General features: G+C 41.5%; 1 protein-coding gene across 9 annotated transcripts in view; it reads left to right on the top strand.

Moving 5' to 3' along the window:
* Positions 1-16,867, top strand: part of SRPK2 (SRSF protein kinase 2) — a 295,143-nt gene that overhangs the window by 248,731 nt on the left and 29,545 nt on the right. For all 9 annotated transcript variants that reach the window (XM_006149154.3, XM_027772121.1, XM_027772123.1 and 6 more), the window contains 4 exons: positions 3,988-4,094; positions 13,288-13,453; positions 15,037-15,062; positions 16,223-16,469. In XM_006149154.3, coding sequence (XP_006149216.1) covers positions 3,988-4,094; positions 13,288-13,453; positions 15,037-15,062; positions 16,223-16,469 — 546 coding nt within the window. The remainder of the gene's footprint in view (positions 1-3,987; positions 4,095-13,287; positions 13,454-15,036; positions 15,063-16,222; positions 16,470-16,867) is intronic.

The following is a 16,867-nucleotide window of genomic DNA, read 5'->3' as shown; positions in this document are numbered from 1 at the left end:
CAAGATTTGCTAGTGACATGTTTCTGTGTGCACTAAGCCATCAGCTGTTGGAGAAGCATTTTTTTCATTGTATATACTTGAGGTTTTCATAGTTTTTCCTAGAAATTGGACAGAGGATACTGAAAAGTGCCAGTGACTGCTGATGTCACTTCAGCCTCAAGATCATGTCTGCTAACGGCTTAGCACCGCTTCCTTTCTTTATAGACAGAATGATAGAATTATAAGTAGAATGAATAGTAAGTAGATACTTAATAGATAGTTGATTGAAATCAATGGAGAGATGATGGATTGATTTGATAAACATAGATACTCATAGGTGGATGGATGAGGTAGGTAGGTAGGTAAGTAGGTAGGTAGATGATACATAGATGATACATAGGTAGAGATTTGCTTGCAAAGTAGGAACAGGCCAGAAACAGTCAAGTAGATACTTAATAGATAGTTGATTGAAATCAATGGAGAGATGATGGATTGATTTGATAAACATAGATACTCATAGGTGGATGGATGAGGTAGGTAGGTAGGTAGGTAGGTAAGTAGGTAGGTAGATGATACATAGATGATACATAGGTAGAGATTTGCTTGCAAAGTAGGAACAGGCCAGAAACAGTCACTTGCCAACAGAAGAGCCAAACTCTGACCCTGGAGGTTTGTTGAGAAGGAAGGCTTTATTATGGCCGATATCGTCCAGGAGACAGGTTCGACTGTCTCCCCGCATGTGTTCAAGGATGAGCTTCTGCCTGGCTTCCATTATAAGTCTGTGGTATACAAATGAAAGATCCAATCTTGAATAGGTATGATTGACGATTCAAGTATCGGTTCCATTGCTACGTTCCTGAAATGGGTGCTTTCTGAGGGGTTGCTCTGCTGCAGTCAGCATGCACACGCCCTCCCTTTTGTGGAGGTCAGCCTTGGGTCACTCATCCTTTCCTGGAGAATGCACCCTTCCTGCAGCAGGTTTGCCTTCCAGGCTAGTTCCGGTTGATGACTGATTGATTGATTGATTGACAGACAGACAGACCAGGTTTGGCTTCCAGGCTAGTTCTGGTTGATGATAGATAGACAGACACAGACAGACATATAGATAGGTAGGCAGGCAGGTAGATATAGGTCGGTAGGTCTGTAGGTATGGAATGCTGGACTTCCTCTGTTCCTGCTTCTCCAGGTGAGCGTTTGTTTGGGGGCAGGTGCTCCTCTTCTGTCAGACCAGACCACTAGGACTTTCCAGGGACAGCTAGTGGTGGTTGTTTTTTTTTTTTTTTGGTTGAATCCACCTGATTTGTAGATAAATGACCTTTTTTTTCTTTTTGAGATCAATTCCAGTGATATTTTTACTGCTGGTTAAAATATAACATTATGAAATTATCATAGTCTAGATGTGTCAATGCTTTGAGAAGACTTAGGTCATATTTTAGAGATGTGGGCTTCAGTTCTGCTAACTTTAATCCTTAAATAGCTTTCCCTTTTTGTAATGAGCCTGGGAAAAAGTAAGACACGTTTGGCTTTAGAACGTTTATATATGTGTCTCTGGAGTGTAAGTTCTTCAGTGATAGAGAAGCACTTTTTTTTTCCCCATGAAAAATATTCATTGTATGGGGCCGGCAGGTGGTGTGGTGGATAAGGGCACTAGATTCCCACATGGCCGGCCGTGTTTCGAGTCCTGGACCTGGTGGCTTGCTTTCTTGCTTTCCCTTTCTCTCTTTCTCTGGTCAAATTAAAAAATAACAATAACAAATAGAATTAAACTAATAAATAATTCTTTAAAAATTATTTTTAAAATATTCAATGTAGCAGGCCAGCAGGTGGCATGGTGGTTGGGCCTCTGGACTCCCACATGGCCAACTATGGTTCAGATCCTGGACCTGGTGACTTGCTTTCTCCCTCCTTCTCTCCCTCCCTCTCTTCCTCTCTCTTGTGAGCACATGTGCCCTGTAGTATATTTAAAAGTAATAATAAATAATTCTTTCACTTCAAAATAGTTAATGTAATAGTTATAGTGATGATGTGGTAGATCCATATATTACTGCAAAAATATTAGATCAACTAATCTTTTTTAATACTAAAGCCAGTCGTAAGCCTCGGGGATAAAGAAAGTACTCTTGGTATTTCAGAGCCATTTAAAATTTTCCTGTACGAATGGTATAAATGTATCTGTGATGATTGGTCATAGTTTTGGAGGGTCAATGCTTGGCCAGAATTTCTGTTTTTAAAAAATTCTGGTTCTTGAGATTCCATTATAGCAGGTTGGTCTTAATGCTATGTCTTAAATTGCAGTCACACATTCTTTTTTTTTTTTTTTTTTATGGAGAGGTTTTATTTTTCTTTTTTTTCACTATAGGGCATGTGCGCTCACCAGACAGAGAGAGACGTAGAGACAGAAAGCGAGAAATCACCCCCCAGGGGGGATGGTCACGCCACAGTCCCTTCTCCATTCTTCTCTCGGGATCTTGGGCACGCATGTACACGAGCCCAGCTTGAGTTTTAAGCCACTGGGTCCGGGACGTGAACCGCGGTCGACTACGTGGGAGTCCAGCGACATAGCCATTACACTAACTGCTGGTTCCCAAGTCACGCATTCTTAACAGCTGCCTATAGTATTAACATTGGTCAAGTTATGCAATGAAAGAATTTTGAAGGAAAGAGATTCAGTATTCCTTACTGCATTTGATAAGCTTTTTTTTCTTTTTTCTTTTTTTTTTTTTTAAAGTATGTGTCTTATTGTATTAACATGTCGACAGGCAGGACACTGAACACTGGAGTTCTTGTATTTTATCCATGTCAGGTTGTATGAGGTTTCAGTCTTCCCTTTCCGGCAGGCTGGCTATCAAGGGAAGTGTGCCCCAATGGGTGCGTGTGCTGCTCAGCACGGGCTTGAGCTGTGGTTCAGCCACCTCCAGACTGTCTGAGAAGACTCTCCTCATTTCTACAGTTGGAGTGATTATATTTTTGCTAAGGTTGTTGCAGTGCACATTAAATAATATATGACACATGGTAAGTACTTAGTAAAGGTCAGTTCTTTTTACTTAGGAAACAGCAGTTGTCTCCTTTTGCTGTTGATAATATTGATATAGTATTTTGTGAAAAAAATACATGGGGACCAGCAGTTAGCATAATGGCTGTGTCCCTGGACTCCCATGTAGTCAACTGCGGTTCGAGTCCCAAACCTGGTGGCTTAAACTCACGCCGGGCGCGTGTGCGTGCGTGCCCAAGATCCCGAGAGGAGAATGGAGGAGAAGGGATTGCAGTGTGGCCATCCCCTCTGGGGGGGTGATTTCTCGCTTTCTGTCTCTCTATCTCTGTCTGTCTGGCAAGCGCACATGCCCTATAGCAAAAAAAACAAAACAAAACAAAAAAACAAACAAAAAAACATGGCATCTTAAAAAAGCTCATGAAAAAATGTATATATTAAAGAAAAACAAAACGAAAATTAGGGGCCAGCAGGTGGCATCATGGTTAAGGTGTTGGCCTCCCACATTGCCGGCTATGGTTTGAGTCTTGTACCTGGCAGCTTGCTTTTTCACTTTCTCTCTCTCTATCTCTCTCTCTCTCTGGTGTGTACACATGCCCTATAGCAAATTAAAATATAATTATAACAGGGACCAACAGGTGGCATGGTATTTAAGGCACTGGACACACCCGCATGGCTTACCATGTTTCGAGTCCTGGACCTGGTGGCTTGTTTTCTCACTTTCCCCTCTCTCTATTCAAATTAAAATAAATGAATGAATAAATAAAATTGAATAAAATAATTCTTTAAAAAATAATGATAGCAATAAAATTAAATAAGCAATTCTTTTTTAAAAAAAAAAAACAACTACATGGATTTCACCCTTGGGGGTGGCACTAAAGTAAACTTGTACATTAATTTTATTTTTCCATGAACTTTTTGAGGTTCCCACACAAGTGCCAGTGATACATCATGCTGTTTTCAGTAAAAGCCTCACTCCAGGAAATGCACCCGCTGATTGTCCTTAACCACTGTCCCAGATGTCTGCATGGTCTTTGAAGTGCTTGGCCATCATCTCCTCAAGTGGATTATCAAGTCCAACTATCAAGGCCTCCCAGTGCGTTGTGTGAAGAGTATCATTCGACAGGTGAGGCTTCTGAGGACAGCCCCCCACCATACCCCAGTACCTCCCTGGCTAGCCTTTCAGATGGATTCCTCTTTATAAATATGTGTGTGTGTGTCTTAGTGTGTGACATTTTAAATCTTATTAAATTAGTTGTATTTAATGATATGCCATTGCGCATTTTAAAGGGAATAATACATAAATAATAGGTATACATTGCTTTTGGCTTATCATTCTTTTTTAAGGTTCATGATAGAGCACAGTCATAATTATTTTATCCAATGTCCTTACTATAAAACATCCTAATTCCTTAGAAAATAATTGGAAAGAAATAATTTATTGTTTTTATTTACTATTCCAAATATCCGTGGTTAAAGATAGTTTAAGAGTTGTTTAGGAACCAGCAGTTGGTGTAATGGCTATGTCGCTGGACTCCCATGTAGTCAACCACAGTTTGAGTCCTGGACCCGGTGGCTTAAACTCACATGGGGCATGTGTGCGTATGTGCGTGCGTGCCCAAGATTCTGAGAGAAAAATGGAGGAGAAGGGATTGCAGCATGGCCATCCCCCCAGGGGGGTGATTTCTCGCTTTCTGTCTTTCTGGGGAGCGCACATGCCCTATAGCAAAAACCTCCACCCCCACTGCCCAAAAAAAGTTGCTTAGAAACGTTCAGTTAAAAGGTGAACAAATTCTGAAAATCCAATGTTCAGTACATCCCAGTGACCATGTAGTGAATAATATTGTGTATTTGGCAGTACGTTAAGAGAGTAGATCTTAATAACGTTCCACCATACTTACTCCTTCAGGGTGACTTTGGCTTTGTCATGTAATAGAAAGGGTAGCTGGCATTAAAACATTGCAGTTTTATTTGTTGCCCTTTACAAAAATCTTGTATTGGGTCATCATCAGAAAAGTCGTGACACATTTTTGCATATAAAAACTTAGAAAAACACATCGTGACTTTTCCTACGACCCAGTAGGAAGGTAGCTGCCTGCCATCAGCTAGATGAAGCTTGCTAAGGGCATGGCTCTGACTCTGGTGACTCCTGCCATGCCGGGAGAACTAGCAATTAAAGCCCATGGTCCTGGCTGTCTAAATTACTGCTGTGTTGTTACCGTGCCTGTAACTCACATTTGCTATGCTCTTTCAGGCACTCATCACTTTAAGTGCTTTATATGTATTACGCCAGCTAGCCCTAACCACAGCCTTTGGAGGCTGAGGTGAGATTCGCTCCACTGGACAAAAGAAGGCGTTGGCACAGAAAGGGTGAAAATCTTTCTCAGAACCCCACAGTTACTGGGGATCCAGGATTTCATTCCAGATAGTATAACTCCAGAATTCATGTCTTCGTTCCAAGATAGTGGGGAGTGTCTAATACGGAAAGATTAGAAGTGATGCTAAATTATAGCATGTCTTTTGGAAAAGTATGCTTTCTTGTCTCTGTGGGACATGGCGGTAATGGAGCTGTTTAAAGGCACAGTGTAGGTGATTTGTGATTTGTGTTGCAGTGTAAGCTAATGGGACCTTTAAAGCCCAGTGTTTTTCCAGACCCACTGTCTGTGGGTTGGTACACCTTGTGGGCATAACAAGAGCTAAGGAGATGCCCCAGCAGCAGCAGGGTGTCTCACCTGTTGTCATCGATTGAATTTGTCTATATTCAGTTCTTATTTACATTTTGATGATTTGTTGCTCCTAGTTATAGGCGACTTCATGGTATTGAACCAGTCTTGTTCTATAGTAGACGAGAAGCTTTCACTTTAATTTGGTAAGCATTTAGATATTACTGAATTTGTTCAACATGATAGTTCATATGATGCTGTATTAACTTGGGATCCTACTCAGAATGTTGGGTCCTTGATTCAGAACTATGGCAAAATGGCTCTTTCCTTATAAGCCCTTTCCCATCTCCTTACCCTCTGTAGTCCGAGTACGGGGGACAACAGCTCTCTCTCTTCCTGACATGGGTGGAAGGACCTCTGCTGGATTTTCTTGTTAATTCACAAGTTAGAGTTACACAGAACAAGGAAGAGCAGGGATGTTTCAGGACAGCGTGTATCAGGGCACCGTCTTTGAGTGGGCCTCTCATCCTTGCCCCCTTGCATTATGACTGGTTCTTCCTGTACTTCTCCATTTGGTTTCCCATTTGGTTTTCTACCACAGGTTTCAGAAGCAAGCTGTAGATTTGTCCCCTCTCTGTTTTCCTGAGAGAGAGAAATCCAGCTTTTCTAGTCGAGCATTTGTAGGCTTGAGGAGAGCCCTCTGGTGTTTTCCTCCACCCCCACGAGTAGTTACTGTAGGAATGAAGGGCTCCTGCCAGCGGCCTCTCCTGCCCACCCATCTGGCTGCCTGTCTGGCTTTCCTGTGGTGCTTCAGCAGCTTCTGTTACTCATGGGCCAAGAGGCAGGCACCATCTCAGTGGCATGAGTTTTTTGCTGAGGTATGAGAGGAGGAGGGTCCACACACCCCCAGGATCAGAACCTAATGTAGCAAGTGTTCTTCTAGTACCCTTTACTGTATTTTCTTTTTCTTTCTTTTCTTTTTTAAGAGATTTTTTTATGTGGTATAGGATGTGTGCACTCGACAGAGAAATGAGAATGATGGAGAGAGAGAAAGTGAGAAATCACCACCTAGGAGGGTGGCCACATCACCCTCTCCTTGGTTCTCCTCTCAGGATTTGGGGGCACATATGCACATGTGCCCAGTGTGAGTTTCAAGCTGTCAGGTCTGGGACTCAAACCGCATTTGGCTATGTGGGAGTCCAGCACCTTAACTACTTCGCCACCTTGGCCCCTCCTTTTACAGTTTAGACTTCATGATGGAAGCTCTAGTCCTGGGCAGTGAGCAGGGCCAGGGAACAACTCTCTGGGTAGCTCTTCGCGCTCCTCCTGGCTGGTCCTCCTCGTATCTGGGAGATGGTAGGGAGGGCCTGTCTCAAGTGAGTCACGGTGTGGAGGAGCAGGTCTGGGTTGTTGAGATCGGTGATAGATGATGCCTGCCGTGGCTGTTGGGTAGAGAAAGAAACCTTTGAGACCATCTTGACCCAGTCCCCTTATTTCACAGATGAATTTTGAGGTTCAGAGAAGGGAGGGGACTTTGAGCCTGTAGCTAGTTTATGAACTAGAACTAGGGGCTTCTAGGTCCTGGCCCTGGACTCTGCCCTCACTTCTGTATTGCTGCTGGATCCAAGCCTGAGTGTACATGGAAAAAGCTGGCACCTGCTCCTGTCGTGTGTGAGCTGGCTTCCCCTGGCGGCGTGATCAACAGCCTGTCCTGTGGTTAGATTGAGCCCAGCCTTCCTGCAGCCAAAGCAGCCTCTGCTGCCTCCTGCTGTCGCCGCTGGGTATGGGTCTTAGGCAAGAGACGCAGACATACTGTGGTTTGGCAAGTGAAGGAAAATAAGTAAAGGCTCCTTTTAACTCTGTCAGGATTTTATAAGGAAAGAGCTATCCTTAGGCGTGAGCTGGATTTGCTGTTTTCCCGTTCATCACAGTGATTTTTGCATAAATGGTTGTAAGATCGCACATTAATGTTGATTAGTTCTGAGGTGCTTTGTGTTACTGCCCTGTTTAAGAACAGAAAAATGTTAATTTTGAAAAGAAAACCATTCTTCTTAGCTATAGCTAGGGATTTTTAAGTAATAGTGGTCCAGCATGAAAAGAAATGATGGAATCCAAGTTTTGTTGCTGAGATATACTGTAGAAATTAGCAGCTCTAGCCCTTTCCCATTAGAGACTGAGACAGCTGAGACCCAGAGAACTTTAAGGATTTAGGAAATTATAGATACCTCATTCCTTCCAATACAAGTCTTCTACCTTAGTTCACTTCTGCCACTCATTTTTAACTTCCTGTGTGCTCAGCCTTGTTTTTGCGAGTTTTCTACAGATTCCTCCTTACTTTTTAAGAAAATTTTACCAGAGAACATGTGTGCTTGCTGAAGAGAGAGGGAAATGAGAAAGTCACCCCCCATCCCTAGCCTCCATTCCCTCATGTGAGAAATGGTCATGCCAGAATCCCTTTCCCTCTGTTTCTCCTTTTGGGATTTTTTGGCACGAACCCAGTGTGTTTCTCAGACCGCCGTGTCTGGGACTCAAATCTTGCAGTCAGCTATTTAGTATCCAGCCACTTTAGCATGCTGCCAGCTGGCCTTTTTATTTCTAATTCTTACTATATTTATGTCTAATAGATAAATTTCCTCTCTTTTTATAGCTATGAAAAAGGAAGCTCAGATTAAGCATCTGCCCAGGGGTAAAACAGTGAATGTATGAATGAACAGCAGTTTAAGAGCAGTCTGAGTCCCACAGTGCATTTTAACACTGCCCCATGCTGTGTATCTTAACTATTTCCCTTCCTTTAACGATCTGAATTATCCTAATTAACTTGCTTTATTTGTCTCTGTGGTAAAGTCTTTTCCTTGTGTTCATTGTCAAGCATTATAGCCAGTGCTTAAGTTAGACCGTTTGAGTGTAATCACTAATAGTTTAAAAGTCCAGAACCTTGGTTTCTCACTGAGAAGATTTTGATTGTCCTGAGTGAATCCTTGTTGGGCTCATGTCTGAACAGTATGTGTACTGTATCACGTTATCACTTCCCTGTGGAGCCTCCTGCCCAGTGAAACATCCTTCTGACTATGAGAGAAGCCAAGGTGGAAAGATAACCAAAATGTGTTTGTGAGAAGGTGGTCAAAAAATACAAATTTAGGAAAGATAAATTTTTACATTGAGTTACTAATTGGTAAATGAAATTTCAGTTACATAATTTTAAACTGTTTAAAATTTCCCCCAAATCTCTTTGACTACACTAGCTGGACATCATCAGTGTTCCCATCCTTCCTTTCTTTCTTTCTTTCTTTCTTTCTTTCTTTCTTTCTTTCTTTCTTTCTTTCTTTCTTTCTTTCTTTCTTTCTTTATTTTTCAGACTGTTTCTTGTTATCTAGTTATCAAAACTACAAATTATTCAGTTTACACCAGGAAGTTGCATGAATATCATTGAAAACATTTTATGATCTAGCAATTTCACTCTTGGGTATCTACCCAAAGGATAGGAGAATGCTCAGTTGGAAAAGTAATTGCACTTCTATGTTTATTGAAGCATTACTCAAAATTGCTATGACACAGAACCAACCAAAGTGTCCACAAACAGATGAATGGATTGAAAAAGTGTGGCATGTGTACTCTGTGGAATACTACTCAGCCATGAAGAACAAGGCCCTGGCTTTTGATAGTGGACAGATATGGAAGGTTTATGGCTGGGTGGAGCAAGACAAGCTATGAGAGAGACATTGTATGTCTCCACTTAATATATACCAATCAGAGACCAGCAGATGGCATAATGGTTACATTGCTGGATTCCCATGTAGTCGACTGCAGTTCTAGCCCTGAACCTGGTGGCTTAAAACTCAGGCTAGGTGTGTGTGCATGTGTACCCAAGATCCCAAGACAAAAATGGAGGAGAAGGGATTGCAATGTGGCCACCCACCCCCTCCCGGAGGGGGACTGATTTTTCACTTTCTGTCTGTCTTTCCAGCGAGTGCATGCATCATATAGCAAAAATCTCTATAAAAAATCACATGTATACACACACACACACACACACACACATACATATATATATATATATATATTTATATACTGACTGTCCGCACTCTACGGTGGCAACTGAGAGATTAGAGGATATAGAAGCATGGAAAAAGTTTGGGAAGAGGGAGGGAGAAGGGAGGTGAAAGATATTACGGAGAAAAATAGAGAGGCAAGACATATATGGGACACAGAAATAGATTATTATCTGTCGGCGATAACATGTATAGTATCCTCAACTGTACTACTATGAACTGTATTTATGTTGGGAGAATTCACTTTACATGCTAAATGATGTACAGTGACTGAATGTATAAAAGACATTAAAATACATATAAAACTAAAATAAAGTTAATAGAGGTAAGTAGTATTAGAAAAAAAATTTTTTAATTAAGATTGCTATAAAATTAACCAAATAAATACACATGCTTTTATCATTCAATAATAATTCATTCACATAATAAATATATATTAATTCAATTAGATGATATAGATTATTATATCATTTTAAATTGCATAAAAGTATTTGAATATATTAACATATTCAAATTATGTATTAAACATATACCTAAAATGTTTATATAGTTTGGTCCAGTAATTATGACTCTGGAAATAGATGGTAAGAAAACAGTCTTAAATGTAGAGGAAACTAGGCCAGCAGGTGGTGAGGTGGTTAAGGTGTTGGACACTCCCAGGTCGCTGACTGCAGTTTGCATCCCAGACCTAGGAAACTTACATTATCCTAGTTTTATCTGTTGTACTAGTGCTTACTAAGACATTATCTTTTTTTTTCCTTTTTTTTTTTTTTTTTTTTTTTTTGGGGGGGGTTTTTTTTTTTTTCGGCGTGGTGCAGAGTTTTTTGCTATAGGGCGTGTACGCTTGCCAGACAGACAGAGACAGGAAGCGAGAAATCACCCCCCAGGGGGATGGCCACTCCGCAATCCATTCTCCTCTCGGGATCTTGGGCACGCACGCACACACGCCCGGTGTGAGTTTAAGCCACCAGATCCAGGACGCGAACCAAGGTCGACTTCGTGGGAGTCCAGCGACATAGCCATTACGCCCACTGCTGGTCCCACTAGGACGTTATCAACACTGCATTTAATCTCCTCGGCTGTGCCCGGGGCTCATCTTGGTCTCTTTCTGGTCCTCTGAGGACTGTGCTCACCACGAAGGCTGGGAGCTTTAGTGCTGCATGCTGCACGCCTGGAATTGTTGTGGCCTGGACAGTAGCTCAGCCGATGCTTGTTTTAGGGATTCATGTAAAAATACCTGGTTTGGGGGTTTTGGTCCCACGTAAGGAATAGTACTCTTGTTTCTGTTTTCCTTCCGAGTTCTCTGTTCCTTCTCATTCATAGTGCTGTCGTGTCCTCCTCGTAGGTTGTCTAGCCAGGTACTCAAGGCAGAAACGGTGGGGTCGTGCTGGGCATTTTCCAGCGTGGGATGATTTTATGGGTCTTCTCGTGTTTTTCACATATCCTGTCTCTTGTGGACAAGGTGCCTAATGTCTTAATGTTTGGAGGGTAGTGCTGATATGTATTGGATACTTTAGAATTTCTAATGTATGGAAACATAGTATGTATTCTAAATGTAAGTTTTGTTTATGGGAAGAATAAAAAAAGGTCTCATGTAGAAAGAGTTTCCGCAAAATATTGGCTTTGCATCTAGGTCACTGACCCTCTATATGAGTTTGTGTTTGCTTTTTCTTTTTTAAATGTGGTAAGTATGTGAGTATTTTGGTTTAACATCTTCTTTTTGTGTAATGCTATGTAGTATTGTCTAGATACTAGGGCTATTTTCATTTAAATTAGCTCCTCTTTGCCCTGCAATATTAAAAAATGTAAGTACATCATTAGCCATCTGGGAAATGCAGATCAAAACCACAATGAGATACCACTTCCTACCTAATAGGGTGACTAAAATTAAAAAGGTAAGTGTTAGAATGATGAAATTGGAACCCTCGTACATTTCTGGTGGAAATTTAAAATGGTGCAGCCATTGTGGAAAGCAGTTTGGCAGCTCATCAAAAAGCTAAATGTGGAGTCACCATATGGCCCAAGAGTCTCACTTCTAGGTACACAGATGCTCCTCACCTTATGAGGAGATTATGTCCAGATAAGCCTATTGAAAGTTCAAAATATCTCGAGTCCAAAACACATTTAATATGGTATGCTCAAGGGAAGTAAAAGCACATGCCCATAAAAATAATTTGTATATAAATGTACATAATAGTCAGAACATGGAAACAACCCGAGTGTCCATCAAATGAATGGGTAAATAAATTGTCCTCTCTCTGGGACCAGCAAATGGCATAATAGTTACGTCGCTGGACTCCTACGTATCCCGTTCAAGTTGCAGACCCTGTGGCCTAAAACTCAGTAGTGGGCACGTGTGTGTGCATGCCCAAAATTCCAATAGAAGAACGGAGGAGAATGGATTGTGGCATGACAACCCCCTGGGGGAATGATTTCTCACTTTCTGTCTCTCCAGCGAGCGCACGTGCCCTGTAGCACAATCTCTCAAAAAAAAAAAAAAAAGAAATTGAGAAATTGTCTTCATCTATACAGTAAAGTAGTACTTGAATATATAAAGAAATGAACTACTAATAACATGCAGCACAAGAATGGACCTTGAACACACTATGCCAGTTACCAAGGACCATTTTATAAGATACTGTTTATATAAAATGTCCAGGGTCAGCAAGTATATTAGTGGTTGCTCAGGGCTAGAGGAGTTGGAGGGAGATGGATGTGAACATTAATAGGTATGGTTTTTATTTGGGGGAAATGAAAATGTTCTAAATTAGGTAGGGGAGGTGGTTATACATCTAAAACCATGGAATTATACACCTAAAAGAATGTTGTAAGGCCGGCAGGTGGCATGGTATTTGGGGTGCTGGACTCCAGCATGGCCATCCTTGTGGCTTACTTCTCACTTTCTCTCTCTCTCTCTCACTCTGTCTCTGGTCAAATAAATAAATAATAATAGTAGTAGTAGTAATTATAATAAATAAAATTAAATAAAAATAGTGTGATATGTGGATTATTTTCCAGTACAGTTGTTATTGAAGTATATTTATAAAGCTGCATTTGCTTTTTTAAAATTATTTAAAACAATTTTTTTTTCATTTACTTATTTCATTTTGACCAGAGAGGGAGAGACAGAGAAAGAGAGAAAGTGAGAAAGCAAACCACCAGGTAGGTCTAGGACTTGAACCATGGTCAGCCATGTGGGAATGTCCAGCGCCTTAACCACCATGCCACCTGCTGATCCCCTGTATAGCTGCATTTACTTATGTGAGTGTAAATCGTTCCTAAAATGATACACATTGGTTGCTTGTGGAAAGGAGAGCTGAGTTCCTGTGCGGAGAAGGGAAAGAAGGATGTTTGCTGAGTACTTCTTTGTCTATTTTGTGCCATGTCATTATATTGCCTATTTTGTAAATAAATACAAAGGGACTTCAAAAAGTTTATAGGGAAATGGAATTGAAGTTTGAGTTTATTTTGGTACAAAACATTTTAAATCCATGCATAATTTTTTTCATAATACACATTTTTTGTGAACTTTTGGAAGACCTCTTGTAAAAGTTAAATAATGAAGGCATTTATGGCTCACCTGCTCTGTTGGTTTTTCTGTGACCAGGTTCTCCAAGGGTTAGACTATCTACACAGTAAGTGCAAGATCATTCATACTGACATAAAGCCAGAAAACATCTTGATGTGTGTGGATGATGCCTATGTGAGAAGAATGGCTGCTGAGGCCACTGAGTGGCAGAAAGCGGGTGCTCCTCCTCCTTCGGGGTCTGCAGGTGAGGGAGCTGAGCCAGCTTCGTTTCAATCTGTTTGGGGGCATTGCGAGCCTGCAGGCTTGCATGTTAAAGGCATCTGTGTCAAGTGTGTACATAATAGGTTGTCAGGCAAGTCATGGCAAAGTTTTGCATAGAAAAACAGAAAAATACGTCATGACTTTCCTGACAACTTAATATTAGGAACTTTTTGTAAGACCTTGGTTGCTGGAAATAACTAGATCTTTTTCTTGAGAAGGAAGGTCCCCCATTAAATTATATTAATTCATATGTTTTTGATATATATATTTAATAATGAATTACTTACGTTTGTCATCTCTTAAAAGCCATTTAAGGGGGGCCAGCAGTTGGCGTAATGGCTATGTCACTGGACTCCCTCGTAGTTGACCACAGTTTGAGTCCCGGACCCAATGGCTTAAACTCACACTGGGCGCGTGTGTGTGCATGCCCAAGATCCTGCCAGGAGAATGGAGAAGGGATTGCAGCGTGACCATCCTCCCGGGGGATGGATTTCTTGCTTTCTGTCTGTCTCTCTCTGTCTTTCTGGCGAGTGCATGCGCCCTATAGCAAAAATCCTCTCAAAAAAAAAAAAAAAAAAAGCCATTTAAATCCTTAGGCAACGCTTCATCTGCATTTGAACATTTTCTTTTCTTGCCCACTTCTCTGCAGAGGAGAATATAACAACAGATTTCTTGGAGCCAGCCTGTAGCCTCAGAACTTTCCTCCAGCTTCAGTCTTGTTAGAATGCCTCCTAGTCTCCAGTTAGCATGACTATTCCAATCTGACTTTAACTGAATTTGCAGTTAGTTACAGAAGCTCTAAGGGTGGGGGAAGGAGACCAAGTGACCTGAATATTGACACATACAGCGTTTTATTTCTGGTTTTCACAGAATTCAGTGACGGCAGCGAAGTGTTATCTCCTTTCACGCTTTTTTCACATTGCCTGTGCCCTAGCATGTCGTCAGGCAAGCACACACTCTCCAGGGCTCGGGCTCGGGCTCGGGCTCGGGCTCCTGGGACTGGCAGGGGCTGCAGGGCAGTATGTCAGTCGTGCATCTCATTTATCACCTTCAGGGTGTTACTTAGGCCATGGAACCAGCAGATCAAGCTTTTGACACTAGTAGGGGCCGGGGCATGATTTCTAGGATACCTGCCTCCTACCTGCTGTAGCATTTGATTTACTTTAGTCTTGTGAATCTCGCCAAATAGATTGCAAACATAGATGTACGTCCGCTAATCTAAATTGTTCATTTCAGTGTCAGAGTTGGTTTGATGTTGAAAATTATGAATTCATTTTCTTAAGTATTGATGTTTTGGACTGACTGTTTTTGAAATGTATTGGTATTTAATTTTACATAAATAAGAGAAATGACTCAAAAATGAACAACTTCTGCTATTCATTTTAAGAGTCAGTCCTTTGTTTGAGTTGGATAAACATTCTCTAGTTCCCTATGATTAAGAAATTGTAGTTTTTAAGTTTGATGGCCACTAAAAGAGTTGTTACTTCATTTTGCAATTTTAATGACCTGCATAAGGATATGTATCTGTTTTCCTCTAAAAACCTGTTTTGTTTTATTTTGTTTTAGTGAGTACAGCTCCACAGCAAAAACCTGTAAGTATTTACATATATACTTATATTCTCCTTTTCAAAGGGGCTATTCCTTATTGAGCTTTTCAAGTGATAAGAGTTATTCTAATGCATATTAATTTAAAGGTAGACATGTTTTTTAAATGCTGGGTACCCTTAAATATGTAAGATTTACTGCTTTGTTAAGTTGAAGTAATTTCTACCAAGTCAGAATAATTAAACCTGTCCTGAGATCCATCTTTCTTGTACACTTGAGAGTGCTATTGGCCGATCCTGGTGAACTGTGAGGGGATAGAGAGAGTTTGAAGGGTGATTATTCCAGAACTACTTGACATAATTTCTGATTGACCTATAGGTTACTTGTTTTTGTTTTCCCCTGAAGCCATTGTTCTAGTACTTTTTGCTAGCTGGTTGTTTTAATGTGAGTATTACCTATTTCAAAACACGACATCTGGTGAGGGAGCCCTCAGTTTGGCATCGATCCCAGTTCAAGGGGAGCTCTAATAATTAGGCTGCCTGGCCTTAAGGAAACCTGGGTCACTTCTCATAGCTCGCCCTTGGCTTGGGTGAGTTTACTGATTCTGTGACTTTAGAGGCTCTCACTGCTGATGCTTTCCACGTCAGGTGCCCACGACTGGAGGCAGACTGAAACTGTAGCCTTTTCTTTTCTTTTCCCCTTTATGTGATGAGTTCATTTCTCATAATTTCATACTTTCTCAACTGTTGGTAATAGCTCAGTATGTGAGACAGACACAAACAGTGCTGTGGACCAGCAGTGAAACGCCCTGTTTCGGCAGGCATTTCCTTTTTGGCAATGAGGACGTGAGATGATATAACTTTGTATGTAGACTGCAGCAAACAAAGTTTGCAAGAGGTGCTTCTTGTTTAAAGCCAAGAGTCTTTCAGGACATTAGAGTTTGACTTACTGATTTAAGCTTCAGCCCCCTGAGGTCAAGACCTGGTAGTAGACCCAGCACGTATACTGACCGGCACTGCTTTAAAAAATTTATCTTTACCATAACCTTAACCACAAACTTGCTCTGACACACCTGGGATTGTGAATTCAGTTAATTGCGACACGAAAAAACAGTTTGCTGATGTTTGCCATGCTGCCAGCATGTATATGATTGTGTAGTGCTTAAAAAAACCATACTGATCTGCGGTGTTTTCTTAACATGTTGTAGATAGGAAAAATATCTAAAAACAAAAAGAAAAAGCTGAAAAAGAAGCAGAAAAGGCAGGCCGAGCTATTGGAAAAACGCCTGCAGGAGATAGAAGAACTGGAGCGAGAAGCCGAAAGGAAAATAATAGAAGAAAACATCACCTCCGCTGTACCTTCCAATGAGCAGGATGATGAGTACCACCCAGAGGTGAAACTAAAAACCGCGGGACTAGAGGAGGCAGCTGAGGAAGAGGCTGCGAAGGACAACGGTCAGTGGAATCTGGGGGTGGGCTGCTTGGGGGATAGGGAGTGGCTGAGTCCCCACTGGGGCAGTGGGTTCTGTCCTGCCTCCGCAGGTACACAGAAGAGTCTCCAGCTCCCTTGGGGAGTGTGGCAAGCAGCCTAGCACTTCGTTTGTAGAACGTGTGACAGAAATGTGTGTGCAATTATTTCCAAGTAGTTTTTTTTGTTTATTTGTTTGTTTTTTTGGGAGAGGTTTTTGCTATAGGGCGCGTGCGCTCGCCAGACAGACAGAGACATAGAGACAGAAAGAGAGATATCACCCCCCAGGGGGAATGGTCACTCCACAATCCGTTCTCCCCCATTCTCTTCTCGGGATCTTGGGCACGCACGCACACGCACCCGGCGTGAGTTTTAAGACACTGGA

The sequence above is a fragment of the Tupaia chinensis genome, unplaced genomic scaffold (genome assembly GCF_000334495.1).
Source record: "Tupaia chinensis unplaced genomic scaffold, TupChi_1.0 Scaffold000255_1, whole genome shotgun sequence".
NCBI lineage: Eukaryota > Metazoa > Chordata > Mammalia > Scandentia > Tupaiidae > Tupaia > Tupaia belangeri.
This window is presented reverse-complemented; position numbering and strand designations above follow the sequence as displayed.